This window comes from Cinclus cinclus, chromosome 2, assembly GCF_963662255.1.
Source record: "Cinclus cinclus chromosome 2, bCinCin1.1, whole genome shotgun sequence".
Classification (NCBI taxonomy): Eukaryota; Metazoa; Chordata; class Aves; order Passeriformes; family Cinclidae; genus Cinclus; species Cinclus cinclus.
In genome coordinates, this window is record NC_085047.1 from 28387151 (window position 1) to 28409192 (window position 22042).

Sequence of the window (22042 nt, forward strand, 5' to 3'; positions counted from 1 at the left end):
ACTGCTAATGATGATGCAGCACTAGCAATAATAATTCATAATTCACTATTCCTTTACTAAGTGTCTCCTTGGAGCAAGTGTAGAAAGAACACTAAAGAGACTTAATGGCTAACAGATATTTTCTGTTGTATGGTGTAATGCTCTGGACCTTTTTGGACTTAAGCAAATTATATTAATAATTTATACTTATATAAAATCATTATTTTATAAGCAAAGTGTATACATTTATTTCATATGAAGCAATCATCTTAGGTTTCTATTGCTATAATTGGAATGCAGTACAATGCATTAAGAACTTTCAAGACAATACAAATGTAAGCAATGTGTTTCAGTGCTTGGCTCCATACCAAGAGCTGTAATGATAAGACAGTTACTCAAAGACATGTTTGACAGTAGCATATGGTTGATAATATATGATTTATGGCTTTTTTTACAAATAGGGTAGACAGGCAAAACATTTTAAACTCTGTAAACATTCTAAAAGAATTAACTCGGTGTTGCTGAAGGTCAAAATTGTAGACACCTTCCATATGTTAGTACCGCTTTTTCCTTCCTCAATGTCATAGGAGATAACTCAGCTACTGGAACACTGTCTCTATCTGTTGCAAAAACATTAGGATTAAGCAAAACCACTGGAAACTATTATAGGTGGTCATTAATATAATCACAGCAGACTTTAAATAAACAACAGCTTACAGATTCTCATTTAATGTAAGTGCAGCTGGGGTAGGAAAACCAGCAAGGATTGCAGTGTGAAATCCAGGTTCTATAAGCCCTCAGGTGCTTGTTTCACTTAGGAACACAGTTCATCTCCTGTCATTCCAAAGCTAAGCTGAGCTGGTTCAGTTGTGTTGACTGACATGGGGGACACCCCTCCACTCTTTCTTCTTTTAGACATTGCTGATTGGTGTGTGACAAATGAGCCAACAGTGCTGCAGCAGCTTATCCAGTGACTTAGAGTAGCACACATGAGCACAGCGTGACACAGTGTCGGGCCTTTAAATCCATGACAATGCCACAAGTGTCCTGAGGAAAACGACCAGGTGACACAATCTGTACTGTGACAGAGGCTTCGAGACTTTTTACACTTTCTTCAGTGTTAAGGGTATGCTGGCACAGAGCAAGACTAGACTTTTAAGTGGGCAACTTTTAGAGAGCTCTGTTAGCTGTAAATCACTATTAATGATAAATGTGATTCCTGCAGCTGTGATCTTGCAGTATTTGAGCAAGATGGTTGAGAGTATTACTCCAAATGCTTGACAACAAACCAAAACAAAACAAACCCAAAACAAACAAAAAAATTGAATAAGGTAACATTTTTGAATTAGGTTACTTTTCTTGAGTCTATATTCTTTCCTGACAGTAGCTGAATCTTATTTTATTTGCATTACTGTATCTTCACAGGATTTTGTGCTCTCTGTTAAGGGCATTTTAAACACTTGGACTCTCCTTTGCAGATAAACCTCATCAAAATGACAGCAAGAGGCTACTGAGTGAATAATGTGCAGTCACAGCAGTACCTGTGTCTCTTCATTTGTGTTAGGGAACTTGTGGGCTAGTTAAAGTAGGTTCTCTGTCCCATTGCCTGTTCAAGGAACTGGATTCCTGTGATGTCTTGCCTGCTTACAGATGAACCCTGGTTATTAGTGTATAGCTGCAAACTCTGTTTATGTACTTTCAAATTAGTCAGAGGTCTGTCAGCAAGCAAGGCTCTGTACAGTTGCATGGTCATGCTGTACAACAAAACAGATTCTGATTACATGGTGTGGTCTAGCATTCAAGTATTGCAAAGAACCATATAATCCAAATAAAAAGCAATATTTCACCATAAAAATATGCCACAGTTTCTGGTAAGGATGTAAATTTTCTCAGATTGATGATGGAAAAAAATGAGGAAACTAAAAGAAGCCATGCAATTGGCATTCACTTCCACATCTCAATGAAGGTTTACAGAACATTCTTCTGGGGGTTTTTGTTTGGGGTTTTTTGTTGTTGTTGTTGTGGTTGGTGTTGGCAGTTTTGGGTTGGTTGGTTTCATACACATAGTGTGGTCTTGCATCAGCATTTTTCACTTTTGAAAGAATGGTGCTCAGGGGTTCCAAAATCCAGTGTTTTCATGCAATTCTTAAGCTTGAAAAGATTCCTGAGCTATTAAAAACCTTTGTTCTAGGGGGCTATACCTTAGTACTGCAGGGCAGAAAAATGAACTTGGTCAAATGTCACTTCAGAAGGACAGAAGGCTGGAAAGATTCTTCAGTGAGGCTGACATGAGGACTGTCTCGGTTATAAAAAGAAATCGAGGAAAAACATTTTGGGTTTTTTTTTTTTGTTTGTTTGTTTGCTTGGGGTTTTTTTTTTGTCTTCAACACAGGTTAGCTAAACAATCAACAAAGAGCAAAAATGCAAAACAGATTTGCTCATTGCTACCAAGAATCAACAGGTTTGATTTGATATATTTATGAGACGGTGCAGTCTCCTGAAATAGAATGAAAATTCACATGATCCTTAAAATTTTCTTTTTGATAGACATATGAGTCTTCTAGTGGAGTGGAACTGAAGGGACCTCCCCAGTCTGGTTCCCTCAGTTGCACTCCAGAGACTTCATATACCTCGCTTTCTTAAATGAACATGCTGACAATGTTTTGCATTAAGGCTTGCTGATCCCTTATGATCCCAGTAAGAAAGGCACTCAAGGCCCTGTAAGTTAGCATTCAAAATGCTATTTATTAGAACTTGCACTACAAAGAATGGCAGAAGAGCACAGGGAATCTTGCATCTCTGTAGATGCTGGGAGCCCTGAGTTGGGCATCGTTACACAGGCCTTCAGTGAGCAGGTAATCCATCCATAGAAAGTGTCACCCGATTTTTTTCATCCAATTTATTATAGGATTTGCTTGTAAAGAGACAGCTGCGTGCATTATTCCAGCTATCATACAGAAAAGACATTAACACTAAAACTTCCTTCTGCACTGTTGGTGCAACCACCAAGTGGGAGCTGCCTGCAGGCTTCTCAGTGACAACAAGCTGGCTGTGTTTATCCAGCTTCCAAGGGGTACGTGCAGCTCCACACAGCCTGGAGACCACGCTGCACATGCAGCCCCTGGTGCCTACTTGGTGTCACTTGTGTGTGGATCAACTCCTTCACATGCAACAGTCCCCCACCCAGAGCCTTACACTGTTATATAACTACTCAAGCTGAAATCCACTGTTTGCTCTTCAGGAAAATTGTTCTGTGTCAGTTTTATTCTTCTGATGGAAAGAAACGTTCCAGCTTCAAGGTTAAATGTATTTTTATGGCTCTTTCATTCCCGTTTGATATGATATTCTGGTATCCACGTTGTCATGCATTTTAAATATTTTGTCTCTCCTTTGCAGATAAACAGCTGATTAATATAAATTCACAACCTGGGTTATTGGTTTAGGTTTTTTTGTTTCAATACAAATATCAAGATTCTCTTCTTCCCTTATAGTCTTCATTATCTTTTCTTTTCTTTGGGCCTTTTCCCTGATATCAGTTCTCTCTGAGATGATGATTCATCAAGGAAACACATTCTAGATAGAGTCCCATCTGTGCTGTGGCCATCGACAATACCATTTTCATTTGTAATCTCTGCAGGAATATGGTTACTGAGGCACGCAAAAATGGCATATTCCTTTTATGTGGCTTCATCTTACCAGTGTTTGTGGTCTTGCTGTGATTGACTAATACACCCATTATACTTCCCTGATGTATATCTAGCTGGCAGGGAATGTGCTGCTTTTCAGTGCAAGCCTTTAATAGTGGAAGCAAAGCAAGAGAAGCAAAACTGAAATAATCTTTTCCCATCATTTCTATATCATGAGCTCTAACCCTAAAGTGGAAGTTCTTTGAAGTTTGAGGCTGCGCCCTTTGCATTTTAAATTTAATCCAATTTCTTGTACTACTCATTCAGATTATCCTTCCTCTGTAATATCATGTCCCTAAGAGGTTTCATTAGTATTAGTACCAAGATCACTTGTGAAATTACAACAGCTACAAAACTAATTCTTGAGTATCTCTCAAATATCCAATTAAAAAATTGCTTTTTCCAGTAAAACCAAGTGTAAAATAGACATTAAAAATAGAATTTTATAGTGGCGTTTTTTGTAAGTGCTGTATTGAGCCTATTAACATATGATGAATTTCCTATAATTGGAATATTCTGGAATAGCCTACCTCTGGTGAACGTACCTTCCATATTTCACTATAGCTTTCAAAATTTTTCCTTTTGAAGGACAAAACATCCAAATCTTGGTTAGTGTGTATTTTTAAGTATAGGTGATCACATAGTAATAATATTACAGTCAGAACACCAGAGATAACAACATGGCTCAATTTTATCAGTTTTATCATTTTATCAATTTTACCATCTTGGGTAGGATTTGTAATGCAATCTGAGAGTTGGTGCCAATGCAGAGAAAGTGCTGCAAGAGCTTAAGATGGCTATTCTAAAACCAGTTTGGTTTCTTTATGTTTAAATTACACAAGGGTAAATGTTACTCTAAACTAAGATCACAGAAGTCCTGGTCATATTTTTCATTCTAGAATAGTAGAAGGATCTCTAGTTTATATCCAGATCCAAACCTGAATTTAAGAATCTCTGTTCTTTCTAAATGGTGGCTTTTATAGTCTTTCCCCAAAGTAATTTTTAGTCCATCAAGATTCTGCCAGTATTATTATTGTCAGTTTCATTTCAGTTTTAAAAGTCTTTAAATGCATTATGCCACAGGATACGCTTTTATACGTGCTTGTTAAACAACTTCTCTGAAGGAAAAATGCATCATATGATACATTTGAATTACTGTTAGAGCTACCAGTTGTCTTTGATAGCAGAAGGGCAAAACATCTCTGAAAGATGACTTACAACCAATCACTTAACATGTGCACACATAAAACCACCACGGCCCATAGAGCTGCTGGAGAAAAATGTGTAGCTGTCACAATTACCTGAGGACTTAGCAACAGTACAGGACCCTCTGACCTGACAAACCCCACTTGTCCAGTCTACATCTTTCTTTGGGTCTCTCCAGCTGTAGCTCCTTGTTTTACTTCTCTGAGAAAAAAAAAAAATCTCTTCAAAATTCCATTCTGAAAACATCTTTGTGAAGTTTTGTTTTTCCTTCAGTAGGGAAGAAAAACATGTCCTGGTTTATTTAAATTTTATGTCACCTGGCCACATGTGATTGTTTGCCTGGGTTTCTTCCTTCTGGAAAAAATTCCTTAGCAGGAGATGTAATGTTGCTATATGCTGTCAAACCTTACATAATATGCTGAGCAGTGTGTTGGTTGTTTCTAATGTTTTGTAAAAAATAAAGCAAGTTGGTCAGTAGATTTATGCTTTTTTAGAAAACACAGGGTAACATGTTATGTTGTTTTCACATAGCAGCTATGTTGCCAAATTGTTCTGAGGCCATGTCCTGGTTTGAAAGACAGGTATTTGCTAAGAAAGGCAGAAGCCTCTCTTTGAAATGGAGAGTGTAATCCTCCCTCCCTCCAAATTATTACAATTTTGGAATTAAGGGAGCTCTCAGGCAAAGCTTTGGGGGTAGGAATAACAGTTCTTCACTAGTCTATCTAACAGTACAAACTAGAACAACAACAGCTATGAAATTAGCCACAAACAGAACAGTAACTCAGTCCCAGTGTTTTTTGGCTGCAGGCACCTTTTCCCTGAGCTGCAGTTCCCGGTGCTGGGGGCGGGCGGGTCCCGCAGAGCCGCAGGAGGGCTGGGGGTGATGGCAGCGCTGTCCCAGGGGGAGAGAGAGATGGAGAGAGAGCCCTCCGCTCACGGTGTGGGTCCTGGTGCTCAGTAGAGTGCTGGATGGTGGTAGTTCACAGCGAGAAGGCAGCAGGGCAGGGTCTGATGGTGGTTTCCGGACGCTGGGATGGGACACAGGCAGCGATCGTCCTTCTCGTCTGAACTCCGCGGGGAAATGGGGAGAGCCAGAGCCTTCCTGTAGAGGAGATGAATCCCTCTGAAAACAGCCCTGTGACGGCCCCTTGGAACCTCCTTTGAAATGAGAAAAACTACTTGCTTAGAATGACTCATGTTAGAAAAAATGTAAGCTCTTCCTCTTATCTTTTTAGAATATTATTGGTTAGGTTTGGTTCTTTATAATTGGTTGTCCCAGACAAAGAAAGATAATGTAGTTGGCCAAACTGTGTTAACCCTGTTTTCCGTTGGTTTACTTGTGATCCCCCCAAACCCTATAAAAGTACATGTGTGATCCCCATCTTTGGATTTGTAGCCTGACCCCTTCACGGATGATAATAAAGCCTGTGGAAAAAGTCTGAACTGCTCTCCCGGTCTTTTTATGCTGGCTGGAAACTGCAGGTTTCTGTGAGAAACCATGAAGCTGAGTGCCTGAAAGGCCAGCGCTTACAAACCTTGGAACTTTCCCCTTCCCAGTAGCAACAGGCCAGGGGACACAACAAAAAGTTACGCCTTCTGTCTCCTCTTCTGGCTGTTTGAATATCATGGGTTTTTCCTTTTCCCCCCTTCCCCCTGCTACTAGGGCCTAGTCAACAGGTGTCTTAACATGACAATGGGGAAAATTCCACAGAGAGAAAAGGGGAAACCAACCCCCAACAGGCCAGGTTTGGACAGCAAAATTTAAAACATATACTCACAGCTATGCACTGAGCAACTGTTTAATGGTCTCAGGAATAAGAAATGAGAGGTCAAATACTGTAGTACAAAATGCATAATATTAGACAACAGAAAAAAAGCCACAGTCTTTTAAAAGGTATGCAAGTATGCAAGTTCAGGCAATATAAACAGTCTATGAATCAAACTATCAATCAGAATTTTCTCATTACAGTCATCATGTAGATAGGGGAATTATATGGTTTTCTCTTCTGAAGTTTTCAAATTAGAGTTTTGAATCATCTTTCAGATTTCTGTTCAGATCTTGTCTTTGACCTTTGTTATATTTCCAGTTGTATCTTAGAGTAATGAAGAACATGCACCCATTCAGTTGCAGTAAGTAATTTGGTTCTTGGAAACCACACCACCTTTTTCCTGCACAGACACATGTCAGCTTCAAGCAAAAACCCAATGCAAAGATTTAGGATACTTCTGTCACAATAAGCTCTGGGCATTATTCCAGTAAATCAGAGATAGAGGTAGTAATGTCAGTGTTGAGATTTTATCATTAAACAGTACATGAGCAGGAAGAGAGACTACAGATTGCAGAAAAACAAGGACCATAAATCACAGAGTCCCTGTCTACTGAAGCGCAACAAATAAGAACAGCTGGTCTCCAATAAGTCTACATGATTTTAATTGATGGAAGCTGTTAAGGAAAAAAAAGCATGCATACAAAGAAAAAGCATACACATGTAAAATAATTTTTTCTTTGAAGTCAATTTAAGTATTTCAGTCTTATCCTGATTTTTAGTGCGTCATTCAAAATAACTTGATTGATATTGACAGAGGATTTGGTTTAAACTTGTTTTAGTAAGAATGTATGATAAACACAGATTTGTGTATGCTCCAGCTAGCAGAGGGTAAAATACTAACATATCTTTAGTTTACTGTTCTAACAGCTCTGTGAAGTCAAGCTGTTAAAAGACAAGTTTCAACCTTTCATCTTTGAGTTAGGACCCAATTTAATTTTTTGGAACTATAAGATTGGGAATCAAAAACTGCAGTTTTGTTTTATGTATTCAATGTTGGGTGAAGGGATGAGGGAAACTCTACCCTTAGGTGCTTGGGGTTTTTTAATGCAGATGCTATAAAATCAATGAAATAAATACATCAAAAACTTTCTCTTTTGAGAACATCATCCTCCTGTTCCAGCCTTTGTTATTTGGCTTTCTTTCATTGCTAAGAAACTTAATGGCTCTTACTGTGCTCTGTATTGCCCATCACTGTCACTGTGTTAGGTATCACAGCCCCATTTTTACTTAAACTTCAAAGAAATTTATGGAGGACAAGTGAAGTATTACAAATATGAAATAGCAATTTCACAAGCCAGTAGATGAAAAAAATCATGTACATTGTCTTTCCTCTGAAGATGAAAGCAAGAATCTGTTTTCCAACCCTGTTTTAATTTGCTCACCTCATTGATTTTGTGGAACTTTTATTCTCATTTTTGTTGTGTAATGGCCTTGAGTCAGCGTCAGAAAAAAATTAGAAGTCAATGAAAAGTATGCTGGTTTCTTCCAGCATCTTTTTCCATTTAACGAAGCTTGTTTCCTTGCAATTTCCTTATTTCTTTCTCTTGGGACCAAGTGTTCCTGTTACACCTGTTTGATCCATGGCATTACTGTTGTGTAACGTTGTGTAACTAAAGATCTAGGATGGGAGAAAGTGTCACTGTCAGTGATCCTGTTCCTACAGATAAGACACTCCAATGAATTTGCAGTCAAAACCATAAAAGGGAGTTGACAAAACAGGGTGTCCTTTTTTCTGTGCATTTGTCCAAGATGAAGGAAGGTAATTTTCTATCCTTCTGAAAATGAAACAAATTATCTTTAGCACAGGCTACAAAAGTTGTACATCCCCTTGCACATGCCCATAACTTGCTGCAGTGCTACTGCGGATAGCCTTGGAGTTACTGAGGGTGTGAATTTCAATGCCTGTATCTTATAGGAAGTTATAGTGCAGCTGTCTTTCTGTATTTATTATGGCATGCTGGACAGGCCAGGGTGACCTCCTGTGGAGTTGTAAGGTTAGTTATAAGAAATAAAACCGGGAAAAAAACAAAGGTCTTGCGGCATGCTGTAGATTCTGACTGCCCTTGTAAAGAGTTCATAGTAATCTCATAAGATTTTATCTAAATATATAAATTAACTCTTCAAGTGGGATCTGTGGGTTTAATAATTTAATCAAATGGAATGCATCTAATGTATTTCTGAACATGCATTTTTCTGATTTGTTCTAGGTTCTTTTGAGTTAACTGCTTGTAAATAATTTATGTTGACACCCATTACAAATGTTCATATAGCTGCTACACTGATGATTTTTGTGGTTAGCATAAGCATTTCTTAAAACAAGTATTTTTAAAGTGCTGTAAGCTATTAACTACAGTTGTGTTTGCAAAGTCGTTTGAAATAGTAAGCTCACAAGTCAAGAATGGGCCTAACTTCAGGCTTATAGCATTATTTCACCTGTCTAGAAGGTATACACAGGAAATTCTGGCTTTTGAAGAAACAGAGGAACAGCCTACTTTGTTACTTTTATTCTCGATTGTTTTAACAGAAAAGGAGGGAAACAAGAAACAGAACATACTATTAATGGTTTCTTACCTTGAACTTTGTGTTTTTATTTTTAACACTTTGAAAGATTAATGATCTGTCCCAATTTCTAAAAAACAGAATTCTTCACAATGTGCCAATAAATCCAATTAAAAAAAAGGATAAAACCAAAATATCTTGAGAAAGAAATTGTTTTCCAGCTGCATTTCTTAAAATCTTACCTTTTTATTTTTGTTTTTTTTTTTTTTTCCTTGGTGGGGGGGTTGTGGATTTCTGTTTGTTTGTTTGTTTGTTTTGTTTTGTTTGGGGTTTTTTTGTGCTTCTTGTATTCTTGTTTCTTATTGTAAGTTTCATAGGTATAATATTTCAGGTAAAGTACACCATGAAAAATTCTTGTATCTTAAACACTTTGAAAGCAGCAATGGACCACCAGCCAGATGACATATCTAAATAATTTGATGGAAAAAGCTGCATAAGATTTGTTGCTTTGTCAAAATAAATAATTGTGTTAGATATATTTAAGTCTATTTGCCTTAAATTAAACTCTAAAGTGAAAATGTTTTCGTAACATTTCTTCTAGATAGAATTTGCAGAAATTGAAGTGGGGGTGGGCAGGAGGATGATGTCTTAATTATATGCAGGATGTTCACAAATAGCTAGAAGTATACTTTGCTTGAGATAACTTCTATTGAAATTGTAGTTGAGAGGTGGAATTATGATTTGTTGTACCTCAGCATTTGTAGACAATATCACACCACTGAAAATCTTTAAATCAAGAGGTATCTTACAGTAATTTGTTCTAGCTCAAGTGATATTTGGAGAAATCAGATTAAATCAGTATTAAACAGAAGAGAGGAACCTCAAAGGCTCATTTCTTGCATTCCAATACACAAATTAAATTTTTGCTGTTGTACAAGCAGCAGTGACTGTGATGAATACATGTATCTAAACCAGTATAAAACAGAGTCTAATAAAACTGCTCTGTGGACTGATTGGGTAAAATGTATTGTCTGAGATACCAAACTTGAAAGGAACATTGGGAAGTAAAAGCATCCAGAAAGTAACTGTTACTACTGCCTTGACTCTGTTTTTCATTCATGTTTCTTTGTAAGGAACATGTATTAAATTGCCTCATGTAAAGCAATTATTTTTGCTGTCTGTCTTTAAAACATTAATCTCTACAGATACAAGGTGGGAGCTCAAGTAATGTCTTCAAGTGATGCTACTGTCTGCAGGTTTTGGTTGTTGTCCTGGTTTGAAAAGACAGGTGTGCTAGGGAAAGCAGAGGCCTTCCCTTGAAATGGAGAAAGTAAATCCCTCCCTCTGAATTAGTATGATTTTGAAATTAAGAGGCTCTCAGGCAAAGATAGGGGGGTGGGAATAACATTTCTTTACTAATATTTATAACAAAGAAAAACAAAAGAACAACAACTACGAAATTAACAACAAACAGAACAGGAACACAGTAACCTTCATTTGGTTGTGGGCACCTTTCCCCTGTTTTGCAGTTCCCATCCCAGCTGCTCTGGCTGGCTCCTGGTGGGCAGGGGCAGATGTGGAGATCCTGCACAACTGCAGGAGTGCTGGGGGTGATGGTGGCTGTGTCCCAGATCGGAAGGGTGGAGGTGAGGCTCTGCTCACGAATCCTTGGAGTGTCGGTCGTGGTGCTCCAACAGGATGCTTGGAGATGGCAAACTGAAGCAGGAGAGTGTCCTAGCACAGGGGTTTGGGGTGCAGCACCAGAAGGGGCAGCTCGTGGCATTGGGATGGCAGGGTGAGGTTTTCCAGTGGCCTTCCTCCTCCAAGAGCCAAAAGCAAGTGAGATAGCAGCTGCCTCCCACCCTCTTTTACCTGCTTCCAATCTCTCAGTGTTCTCCCCCACCCACCCCCCGAGAGAAACTCCCCAAAAAGCAGGGAGGCTCTCCCTCCCTCCTCCATCTCAAGGTCTCAAGGACCTAGCCATCAGTGCTCCTTAGCATGTTGATGGGAAAAAATTCCGCAGGCAGAGAGGAAAGGAAAAAAGCCCCCAACAGCTGTTCAGTCAGAAAATAGGCACAGTGGTATGTGAATTAAATGATTACTTGTTTGACAGTTTTTAGTTGTAAATAGTTTGTGACTTTCATTATTAACTTAGAATTTATTGGTAGAGATGATTCGCTAAGTAGTTAGAAAAAGAGTAGTCACATTCAGCTCTGAATTGGTAGAAAAATACAATTAAGTTCTAGTTCTTACCTTTCTCACTAGATAGATACTCCTCATCCACCCAGTCCTGTCAACACCATTTTTTGTGGTGGATGCACTATAGTCTTAAAACAACAAATATTTGAGCAGTCTCTATATCACTCTGGAAAAAATCCAGACAGAACTGTTCACACGGTATTTTGAGGATATAATTTACCTTAATATTCCTCTTGTGTCCAGATATTCCTAAGTAATGATGGGGTTTATCCCATGTTATGCTGTCGCCAGGATGCAATGCAATTTGTCTTCAATGTGCTTTTAGTGCTATTTTGTTTTCTTCTGTGTAAGCAATTAAAGCATAAAATAAGACAGATCAACTAACTTTAATAATAAAGTTTGACTGTTGCTAGAAGAAAATATATGTGAAAGAGAAGATTTTTCTTATTTTAAATTAGAACTAAACTACATTTTTAAAAAGCAGGTTGACTGCAAGTATCAATCTCAAAGGCACCTTTGGTTTATTCACTTTCTGCTAGTACCTGCATGTGCAGGGCTGCTAGAAATTTTTTAAATTATCTTATGTGGTACTTGGAGAATTTAGGGTGAATAGGAGAAATATTAATGTTATTAATATCACTAAGACCCTGTGTTTAAGGAACTCTCCAAATGTATTGAACTGCTCTATATTTCATTTGACTCTTAATCAGCCAGTTAGTAATTTAAAGTATTTCCTGTGCTCTTACATCGGCACTAGAGACTTTGCATACTCTGCACGTAAGTTAAAATGAGAGTTGCAGTTAAATATTGGAACTCATGATAATGGAGTTCATCTTGGTTTCTGCCTTCCTAGGGCTTCCTGAACACTCCCTGTAGCAGAGGAAATGTTATTACTGTGCACAGACCCAGTTCACATCTATCTGGGGAACTGCACAACCATCTGCTGAAAACACATCACATCACATGGATGGAAGACTGCATGAATTGCTGCTATTGTACATGCTTTTTACCTGTCTTATAGTGCTGATGAGCTCCAAATTTATACATGACCAGGAAGAAGATTAAATACCTCCAGAGGCCAAATAGCTCATAATTTACATCCTTTACTAGATCTGCTGTAAACAACTACTTTCTTTCATTGTCAGTAGCTTTAATCTGTGCTCTTGTTTAGGCACTTCAGGTCAGCTACAAATTACTTTGCCTAAATATCTGTCCAAATCTTTCTATGTTAATTTTATGATTTAAATCAATAATCTCAGCTTGAATATCCTCTGCTAAATCAATGGAGAAGTAACCTTACACTTTCTGAGCATACTGCATAGCCAGAAGCTACCAGAAGGGGGGCACTAGATGAGTCTGGTGTGCTTTGTTTTGTATTAAAATTACCAAAAGTTTAAGGAAGTATGAGGGAAGAAAATAAATTGTGTGGAAATAATTTGTACTTGATGATTGAGAGAGTACTGATACAAAGTCATGAAGCTCCCTCAGCAGCTGTGTTGGTTTTTTTTTGTTTGGGGTGGTTTTTTTTGTTTGTTTTGTTTTGTTTTGTTTTGTTTTGTTTTGTTGGAATAAAGAAATCCTGCAGAAGTCGAGAAGGAGGGGAAGGGCTTATGCAGTGGTTTGTGGATATCCATTGAAGACTACACAGGCCACAGTTTCCTCTCTGGAGTAATGCTTTCAAAGAGCTGCTTTGAAAGAGGACCTGACATAACATCAGCCAGTCATTGGCAAGCACCAGGGATGATACCCAGTCTATCAGGTGGTAGTGCCAAGAGAACAGCTCTTGGGGATGACCAGCTGAAGGAAATAGCATAAATCAGTGGAAAGCAGTGAAAGCACCAGAGGATGCTGGAGAAAATTACTGGAGTCAAGAAAAGAGCCATAATCACTGCAATGAAAAGGTAGACTTCTGATAACCATAACCATCTTGAGAAGGTGATCAACATTCTCAGCAGCTGAATTCATCCATGCTGGGGCAATGAACTGTAAATTGGGTGTGAGACAGTGGCAGTCCCCTCGGAGTCACTGAGAGCAGAAGGCTGGGCCAGGATGGTGACTGGCATGCCTCGCAGCTACTGCGTTTGCTTCCTGTCAGCTACACATGTTCCCAAGTTAATGATCCTTCATGTTTCATCTCTTTCTTTTACTGTAAATTTGTGAGATTTCCATATTTCCTGAGAACCTGGACACTGTAGTTTATTTTGGTAGGATTGAAATGTAGGAACTTATAGAAACTAAACTCTGACAGTCAGTGCTGGACATATGGAATACACAGTTTCTATGCTTGTTCATATTTAATATTATCTTTATAAAGAAAAAAGTCATAGTATAAATTTTATTGCAGTTTTGATGTCTATGAATGAGCAACTAAATAATTAAATTCGAGTAGCTGTTTCTCATTTTGACAAAAATGAAATTTACTTTTAGCCCTTCAGCATGTCTCCTCACTCACCACCAGCAATACTGCTCCAAGAAAACTTTTTGTGCTAAAAATAGAAAAACAAAAATAACAAAGCAGAGGCAGAAAGAAGCATTCTCAAAATTATCTTTTTCTTAGAGGAATACAATTGACATAATAAGGATGGTTTTAAGTAATCTGAGAGTTTTTACCAATACTTTAGAGGTTATAGTATTCTAAATTATTTTAACATTGTAGTATTCTGCTAATATGCAGTGAGTTTTTGGCCATGGTTGTTAGACTGTAGAGTACTGTGGTTTTTTTGAAAAATAAACCTTTTCAAGATTTGCTTGTCAGAATATATTCCTTTCTAAAATAATGTTCAATGTTTTGACAATGCCTCTTTCAGTTATTCCATTATATCTCTTATATTATTTGCAAAATTTATGTAAATAATATGTTTAATTACTAACATGTGGTATAAGTTTAGGACCTTAACAAAATAGTTTTCCTTGCTGAATTCTGATTTAAGTGTTTTAGTTAGTACGTCCTGATTTTTTAAAAATTACTATATCCTGTTTTGTCATTTGGGAGAAAAATAATACATTTCAGATTGTTCTGGTGGAACAAGCACATTTTTTGTACCCATTCATTAATTTTTTGCTACTATGATGATCAATAAGATTCATTGTTGTGGTTTGCTGCTAAGAATGTATGATATCCACATTTCTGGCTGACTTTCTGTTAATTGATTGACATTGAGAAAATCCCTAAATTTCCATTTAATTTTGTTGCATGTTATCTCAATCAGATTGACAGTATGCTTAAACTTTGTCAGATCTACTTCATACTGACATAATTCAGTAGAACCCCTAACTTCTTAAGTAGAAAAATAGCCTTTCTTTCTGGCTTATTGACTTGTTTTTGTAATGGCATCAAAAGACATCTTAATTTGCTGGTGGTCTATATGACTATTAATAGAGTCATATAATAGAATACCTTTCATGCACAATGAAAACTACAGTATGAGATTTCATTGTTTTCTCTTGAAGAAATTGTTATGTGATTTCAGTACTTACTGAGATGAAAGATGTTCATTAAAAATCTGAGTCTTGCTTCAAAGCTTCCAATCCTCAAAGTCAAGTTAATATTTTCTGTAGACGTGAAAAGTCAACAATATATAAAGAAGTTTGAATTTAATTTACATAATGTAAAATAAAACTGCTTCAGAGGAGTGCAGAGTTTTAGGAGAATATGAAAATCATATGACTTTGTTTGGTGAAGACTAGAAATGTATTAAAATGCCTAGTAATCCCCATTCTCTATTGTATTTGTTACATACCTGGATTGTCTTTAAGGGAATGATATTTTCTTATAAGCTCACATATTGCAAAATTGTTTCATAATGACATTTATTCATTTCATAATTAGACATTTCATAATGTTCAATAACAGTTTGGATAAATGATAAAGACTGATAGGGTAGGGTTTGTTGTGGAAGAAAGAACCTGCAGGATACTTTTGTACCTGGCTGCCCCATACATTTGGCAGAACAAAATTAAATTATTTAAGAGGAAGTGGCTGGACTTAAGAAAAACTGCATGGCTGTGGAGCTTTTTTTCATTCTTTAGCAATACCTAATTCTCTTTGGGCATTTCATGCTGTGCATCCAGGCTTAGTAGTGACTGGTGTCTGGGATTTCAGATAGGCCAGCATGATATTAAGTCTAGTAATTTATGGCCTAACTACTTATTAATAGTACATTGGTCTGATTTTTCTCTTTCTGTAGGACCTTGTTCTTGTAGCATTATGTTATTTAAATTTTAGACCTAAGACAGGCAAATGGAGGACATGCAATACCTGGGAATGCAGACACCCACTTTGTTGGTTGTTGTGGCAGTGTGGAAGCAAATCTCAAAAAAGACAGAAAGCAGCCCAAAGCAGTCTCAAACAGTGTGTGAGGTGATGTTGAAACTTTATTCATAATCAAGACATTGTAGTCATTCTTTTACATGGGAGATCAAGTTTTCTGCAGTACCCTGTAGTGGCTTGTGATTGGATTTAGCAGAGGACTGAAAATAGTGTTGTTCTAGGTGGACTTGAGCCTGCTTAGTCTGATGACACTACCACATGAGTTTGGAGTAGCAGCATTCAAATCAAGTAGGGCTCACATTGGAACTTACAATTTTTTTTGTCAGTCGCTAGACAGCTATGTTTTCAACATTTTTCAAGTCAAAATTATCTCCTCTTCCTGTAATTTAACAGTTTACTTCAAAGCAAGTGTTGGATGAGCTTCAACATGAAGTGATTAAGAGGGTTTATTAGCTAGAGAAGTTTTTTTATGGGCTGGGACCTAACAAAGCACCCATAGTCTTTGCATGTGCAAGAAAGAAGAGTAGAGGTGGTACAGAAATACAAGAAATGAAACAATAACAACAACAAAATGGACTAAATACAAATTTAAGAAGTGAAGGAAGTGGTACACCTGAGGAGAAAGCAAAAGAAATAGAGTTGTTTAGTTTAAAGGAAGAGGATTGGTAAAGATGTGAAAAACAACTTCCCATTTGAAACTATGAAGCCCAAAGGGTTCCTTTCACCTGTTATGAGTAGAAGAATAAAGCTCATAGCTTGAACTCCACCAAGGATTATGTAGGTGGCATATACTTTCTGCAGTTGTTTCTGTTGGATCTTTGTTCATCTGACTGCACCCACAATATTAGTGCTGTGTTGCTGCTTGAAGGCATTTCCAGTTACGCATACTGAAATATAGCTCCCATTCTCAAAGCAATTATCTTGAAAAACCTGGTCCTCTTTCGACTAAAGACTCTGGAATTATTGCCAAAATTAGACAACTGATGGTAAAATTTAGCCTGGTACTGGGGGCTGTAGCTGGACAGAGCAAAGACTGTCTCATATTTAGGTCTCATTTTAATGAACAAAACAAGATTTCTGTGAAGGGTAAGTCTAATTCCAGGTTCCATGATTCCACAGCCATTTTCTCCATAAATTATAGAGTGAAGACTCCATATTTCAACTGTATTCAACCCAGTGTGATGCATAAGTACAAAAAAAGTAATTTTCCTCACTTGAATGAATTTATCATTAAAAGTACTGACAGTTTATTAAATACTTGGAAAACTATAGAATTATGCAAATACTGTGTACAATCTGTTTGGAACCTTTTTTTTTGTTGAGAGTACTTTACAGGGAACAATTATGTAAAGTATACTTAATTGTATAAATATTGAAGAATCCCTTAAAGAGTGACAAATGCTCTACTCAGGGGACTTGACTGAGAGAGACAAAATTACTGAAAGATTGCCAACACCTCTCTCACTCCTTTATAATAAATTCAGAAAAACTGCTGTACCATAAGAATGAAAATTTTAAGTATGCATGGTTTTAAATACTCTATGTACTTTTGTGGTGGTTGAAGGTGCTAAGGAAAAAAAAATCAAGTTTCTATATAAAAGCCAGAAATAGCCTGTTTGTGAAACTGAGTGATAAATATAGTAACATACGACATACCAAGCAAAATACTTGTTTTTCTGTCAAAATTTACTAGTCTGTGTCATAAGGTTGGATTAAGTTTCACTCTCTGTAGGTAGCATGCATTAACTTATGTTTTAGTAGCAAATGTTTTCTCATCTCATATAGATTTAGTTTTGGTTTAGTGTATGTAATATCTATATAAGAACCATAATATGAAAGTAACCTGAATCTACTAATTTGTCGTCTGTGATTATGTATTATCATAAGAAATTGTCATGGCATCTTTCCGAGCTAATGTAGCACTTTTTCATCACCATGTAATGAGTATGGGATTCATTGTGGCTGTGGTAGCTTAGTTTTGATAAATCCTCTTAGCTAAGGCCCTCCTCTTCCAGGTGGCAAATAAATGAATGTTTTCTTGTGCAAATTATGGTGTTATACTTCTGTTCTGCAAAACATGAATCCCACTGATGTCCGCAAAACTCTGTTTGTTTGACTGAATTATCTGCTTGTTCTGAGAAAGGATATAAGAAAGCCTTCCTTGAGAGTCTTGAATACTATCAAAGTGCAATTTACATACTCTTGGAGATAGATGGACTTAGTTCAGTGCTCAAGTGATGATTCTCTTTTTTCATGTTCTTAATATTGGCAGGCAGGATGGCCCCATTTTGTTTCATGTTCTCTTTTATGATTTTCCTGGAGATGACCCCCAGAACCTGAACCCCCAGAACATTCCTCAGAATGCCTGCTTGGCAGGCTTTTGTGAAGTTATAAAATTGAAAGAATAATTCTTTCAGCTGCAAATGTGTTAAAAAATATTGTTAATGTGATATTCAGTCACTTATTTTTTCATTTTGCATTTTTGTTTGTTTATTTGTTCTTTTCTTTTCCAGGATTACTTACTGCCATCTACCTTTCCAGAGTAAATGGCTTTATGTTGGAACAGAGAGAGGAAATACACACATTGTAAATATTGAGTCCTTCATTCTTTCTGGATATGTTATCATGTGGAACAAGGCAATAGAATTGTAAGTGCAGATTTTTTTTCATTTGTATGTGTGGTCATTTTCATAGCTGTCTTAAGTTTAATTTTTAAGAATTACTTGGTTTTGCAAATATTACCAGATCTTTTGAAGCCTTTAATTTCAGTGAATGCATTTGCAGTATTAACTGGTTTTTTTACAGGACATTAGGAATTAGATCATGTCAAAGAAAAAAAAATGGTGTACTGTTTAACTATGAAGCTCCATGAAATACAGAAAATCTTTAATCACTAAAATTCAGATATTGCTATTTTTATGAGGAGAGCTTGATCACCATATCCTCTATCCTGTGAAGAGAATAGTGGAGGATACTTGCCCTAAAACTCTGCAGAGAACTTTTCATCATTGAACTGTGGTATCATTTAGATGAGAAGGGACAGCAGGGGAAGACAGAATGGACTGCTCAATGTATGAAATGAGAATTTTAAGATTAATTCAAACAGATCAAAACCTGATGAAGTGATAGGAAAAATAATGAGTGTCTATTAAATGATAGTTCTCTAACAGGCTAAGCCAGCTGCCTGTGTTGTGGGTATGAAATGGAAAGAGACATACAAAAATCTGACTGAAATACATCTATGCTTCCTGCAAGTAAAAGCCTCAACAGAAATTAAAAACTCTTTCTCTTCTGTTTCCTCTGTGAAGTTCCAGCAAGAGGAACTTCTGTGGGAAAAATCAAAGTACTCATTGCAGTTTCTGAGACATTTGCTTCATGTTTTGAAGGATCTCTAACCTCTGGTAGTAAACTGAAATACACCGATCTCAGTGAACCAAGAGAGCAGTAGCTAAGAACAGGTTTACAGGTCTGAAGTGTAACCCCAGTTCTCAAAAATTCCTTCCTTTCTTTTCTGTCTATTCTTATTACTCTAATCACCCTGTCCCCCAAGTTGAACTGATGCTTCATTTTCTTTGTCCCTCTCTGCCCTCTCCAAACTTCATAGGCACATTTATAAAAAATATAGGTTTACCTTCAAAGAACATAAAACCAAGGATTCACATAGTAATCAGGATTCAGTCTGCTGGTAAATCTTTCATCCAGTTCTCAATTTTGGAATGTTTGGTTGTTCTGCCCCTGTGAGACTGCTTGGTTCTGTTTAGTAGTTTTGGTTGCAAAAAAGTACTGCTGGAAAGCATGGTTTACACTGGAGTATGATAATTTTGATGATTTACTCAAGTAGAATGTGTCCTAATTGTTTTCTATTTCTAATTTTGTTTTGTTGACATTGACATATTGGAGGGCTTTTTGAATCCTGTATTTTAGAATGTCTGTGTTTACTTCATTGAGTAGATAATGTCTTTAAGTTTTTGGGATCAACATGTTTTCATTTTGTGTGTGCCTGTAGTTTTCTTTCCTCCAGAAATTAGGATGTTTCTATTCTGTAGCAAAATAGATCCAAAAGTTTTTTATGGACTGGAAGCCTTCCACCAAGTTTTACTTTCTAATTATTTCAAAATTCTTCTGGATAAATATTTTAAAATTGTTTTAGTGGCCACAGCAAACATTTTTCATGAGACTAGAATAGAATAAAGCCTCTCTATGTGGGAAATAAGGGCTGCTTTCTAACAAGCTTCACTACTGATTTGTTGACATAGGCTAGATGCTGTGCAATATGCTCCCTCTCTAGAACCTTCAAGGAAGCGAGCCGCCTTTGTATTTTCTGTGCAGGAAAATACCTAGATTTTCCATAAGTTGTAAAAGGTAATGATAGTGTAATAAAGATAGTCCATGTCAACCCAAATACTTGGAGGTGCAGTATGGTTACAAAAATAGGTCTTTCTTCTAAAAAGCAAGTTTGCCATATATTGTTTTGCTGACAGGTGAGCACAGGTATTCATTCATTGCTGCTTCTAGGTCTACCAGCCTAACAAGGATACGTTGGTCATGTAAGCAGTGTGCTTCTCTAAAGCTCCATCCTCTCCATCCAATCTTACCGTGTATTCCTTGATATGGAGTGGATGAAGTTTGTCCTTGTAAATATGTTGTGGGTGGACAGGGGTTTCTATGTGTCTTCAGATTATTTTCTCTGTATTAGAGGAAGAGGCTGATGGGAATAATGGTGATGTTTGCCACAGCAGCCACTTTTATAGATGCTGTAGTCCCTCTGAAGTTGAATCTGGGTGACTCAGTAAAGTAATTTGAACTCTCTCTGGTAATAAACTATGATGTCTCTTACACTACTGTTGCTTTCCTGCACATAAAATGGAATGTAGATTAGCTTTTAAAGGAAATGTTATTAACTTTAAATGTACTTCATGAGGCTGAGCTCATGACTGTAGACTTTCCTTTAGAATAGTACTGAGAAAAATGTTTGAGAGAACAGTTTTATTTTGGGCCATGGATATGTTCTGATTTGATTATATTTTTCAATATCCAGATTATTTTCACATAATTTTTGCATATTTTTCACATTTTAGTATTACAGAATCATAAAATAATTCATTTTGTAAGGCATCTCTAGAATTTTCAAGACCAACTTCCTACTTACAGTAAAATCAGGTTGGTCTGAGGTGTATAAATTCACAGGGTCTGTTGATGTTAGGTGCTTTCAAAGATGAAAGAAAATAGGAAAATATATGTATGTATGTAAAATTCAGGAAAACCTTCAACCTTCCCATGAATAATGTAAAGGGTAGTGGTGCTCAGAGCATTATGTTAAATTCTGAGTTAATGGTAACATTTCAGAGTGTGAGGTTAGCTTGAAGATGTTACTACTCTCTATAGAGCTTGGAAGGAAAGGGATTACCTTTTGTGCAATCATATGTCTTTCAAACTTATTGGCAAGAAAAGACCAGTTAAAACCATTGCTCTGCTGCTATATTCAAATCCTCATCTTAGATGGATGGTTTATAAATAAAATTTAAAAGTTTCAAATTTGTGTATCATCTGCTCTAACAAGCCTGAAGGAGTTAATCCTTCTTTATGCGATTCTCATTGAGTTTCTAAAACTGTAAGTCTACTAACATAACTTCTCTTTCTTTTAATTGGCCTCTCTCTAACTTTTCACTGATTTGAATCTACTTCTAATGAAATCTACATGTAACCCTCATCCTCAGACACAACCAAATATTTTGAGTCAGTGAGACCTATCAAATGGCCGCAGGAATTTTTTTTGTACAAGTGATTCTGCTGCAGTGAAAGACTGAGGTGAAAAGGCTTGGTAGTTTGAAGACTTGAAGGAGAAGCAGGTTTCCATGCAACATTTTTTGACTTTGTATTTGATGCAAGAAATCTGATGACCTTGTCTGCGCAGCTACTTTTACTTACAAAGTTGGCATTTGGTGAAGAGGGGTTTTTGTGATTTTCTTGTCTAATTTTTTTATCTGAAAGATCTGTAGAACACTATTTTTTTGAGTGGCAGTGGTTTTATGCCCTGTTCAGAAGCATCTAGTGGAGATACATGTCAAGAAGATGATTGAAATACACATTTTATCATAGGAGACTATTGTCTTCTCTTGCAGGAGAGATCATTCAGTAATAGTATCTAATACTGTTATTAGTATTAAATAGTATCTAATGTTAGTTAGAAATTAAGGCCTGGACAGCTAATGATGCAGAGGAAAGAGATCCCCTTTTAAATTTTTTTATTATTATTATTATTTTCAGAACTAAGTCTGGAAGTTACAAGAAAAATTTCCTTCTTAAATCATATGCACTATTTGCGTCTCAGTTGACCTGTCCTTGAACAGACCTGAGAAAAAACACAAGCATAT

At 36.8% G+C, this 22042-nt stretch overlaps 1 protein-coding gene across 2 annotated transcripts in view; it reads left to right on the top strand.

Annotated features, from left to right (window-relative positions):
* The window catches only part of STXBP5L (syntaxin binding protein 5L), a 185788-nt gene that overhangs the window by 74486 nt on the left and 89260 nt on the right, over nt 1-22042 (top strand). For both annotated transcript variants that reach the window (XM_062513006.1, XM_062513015.1), the window contains exon 5: nt 18182-18316. In XM_062513006.1, coding sequence (XP_062368990.1) covers nt 18182-18316 — 135 coding nt within the window. The remainder of the gene's footprint in view (nt 1-18181; nt 18317-22042) is intronic.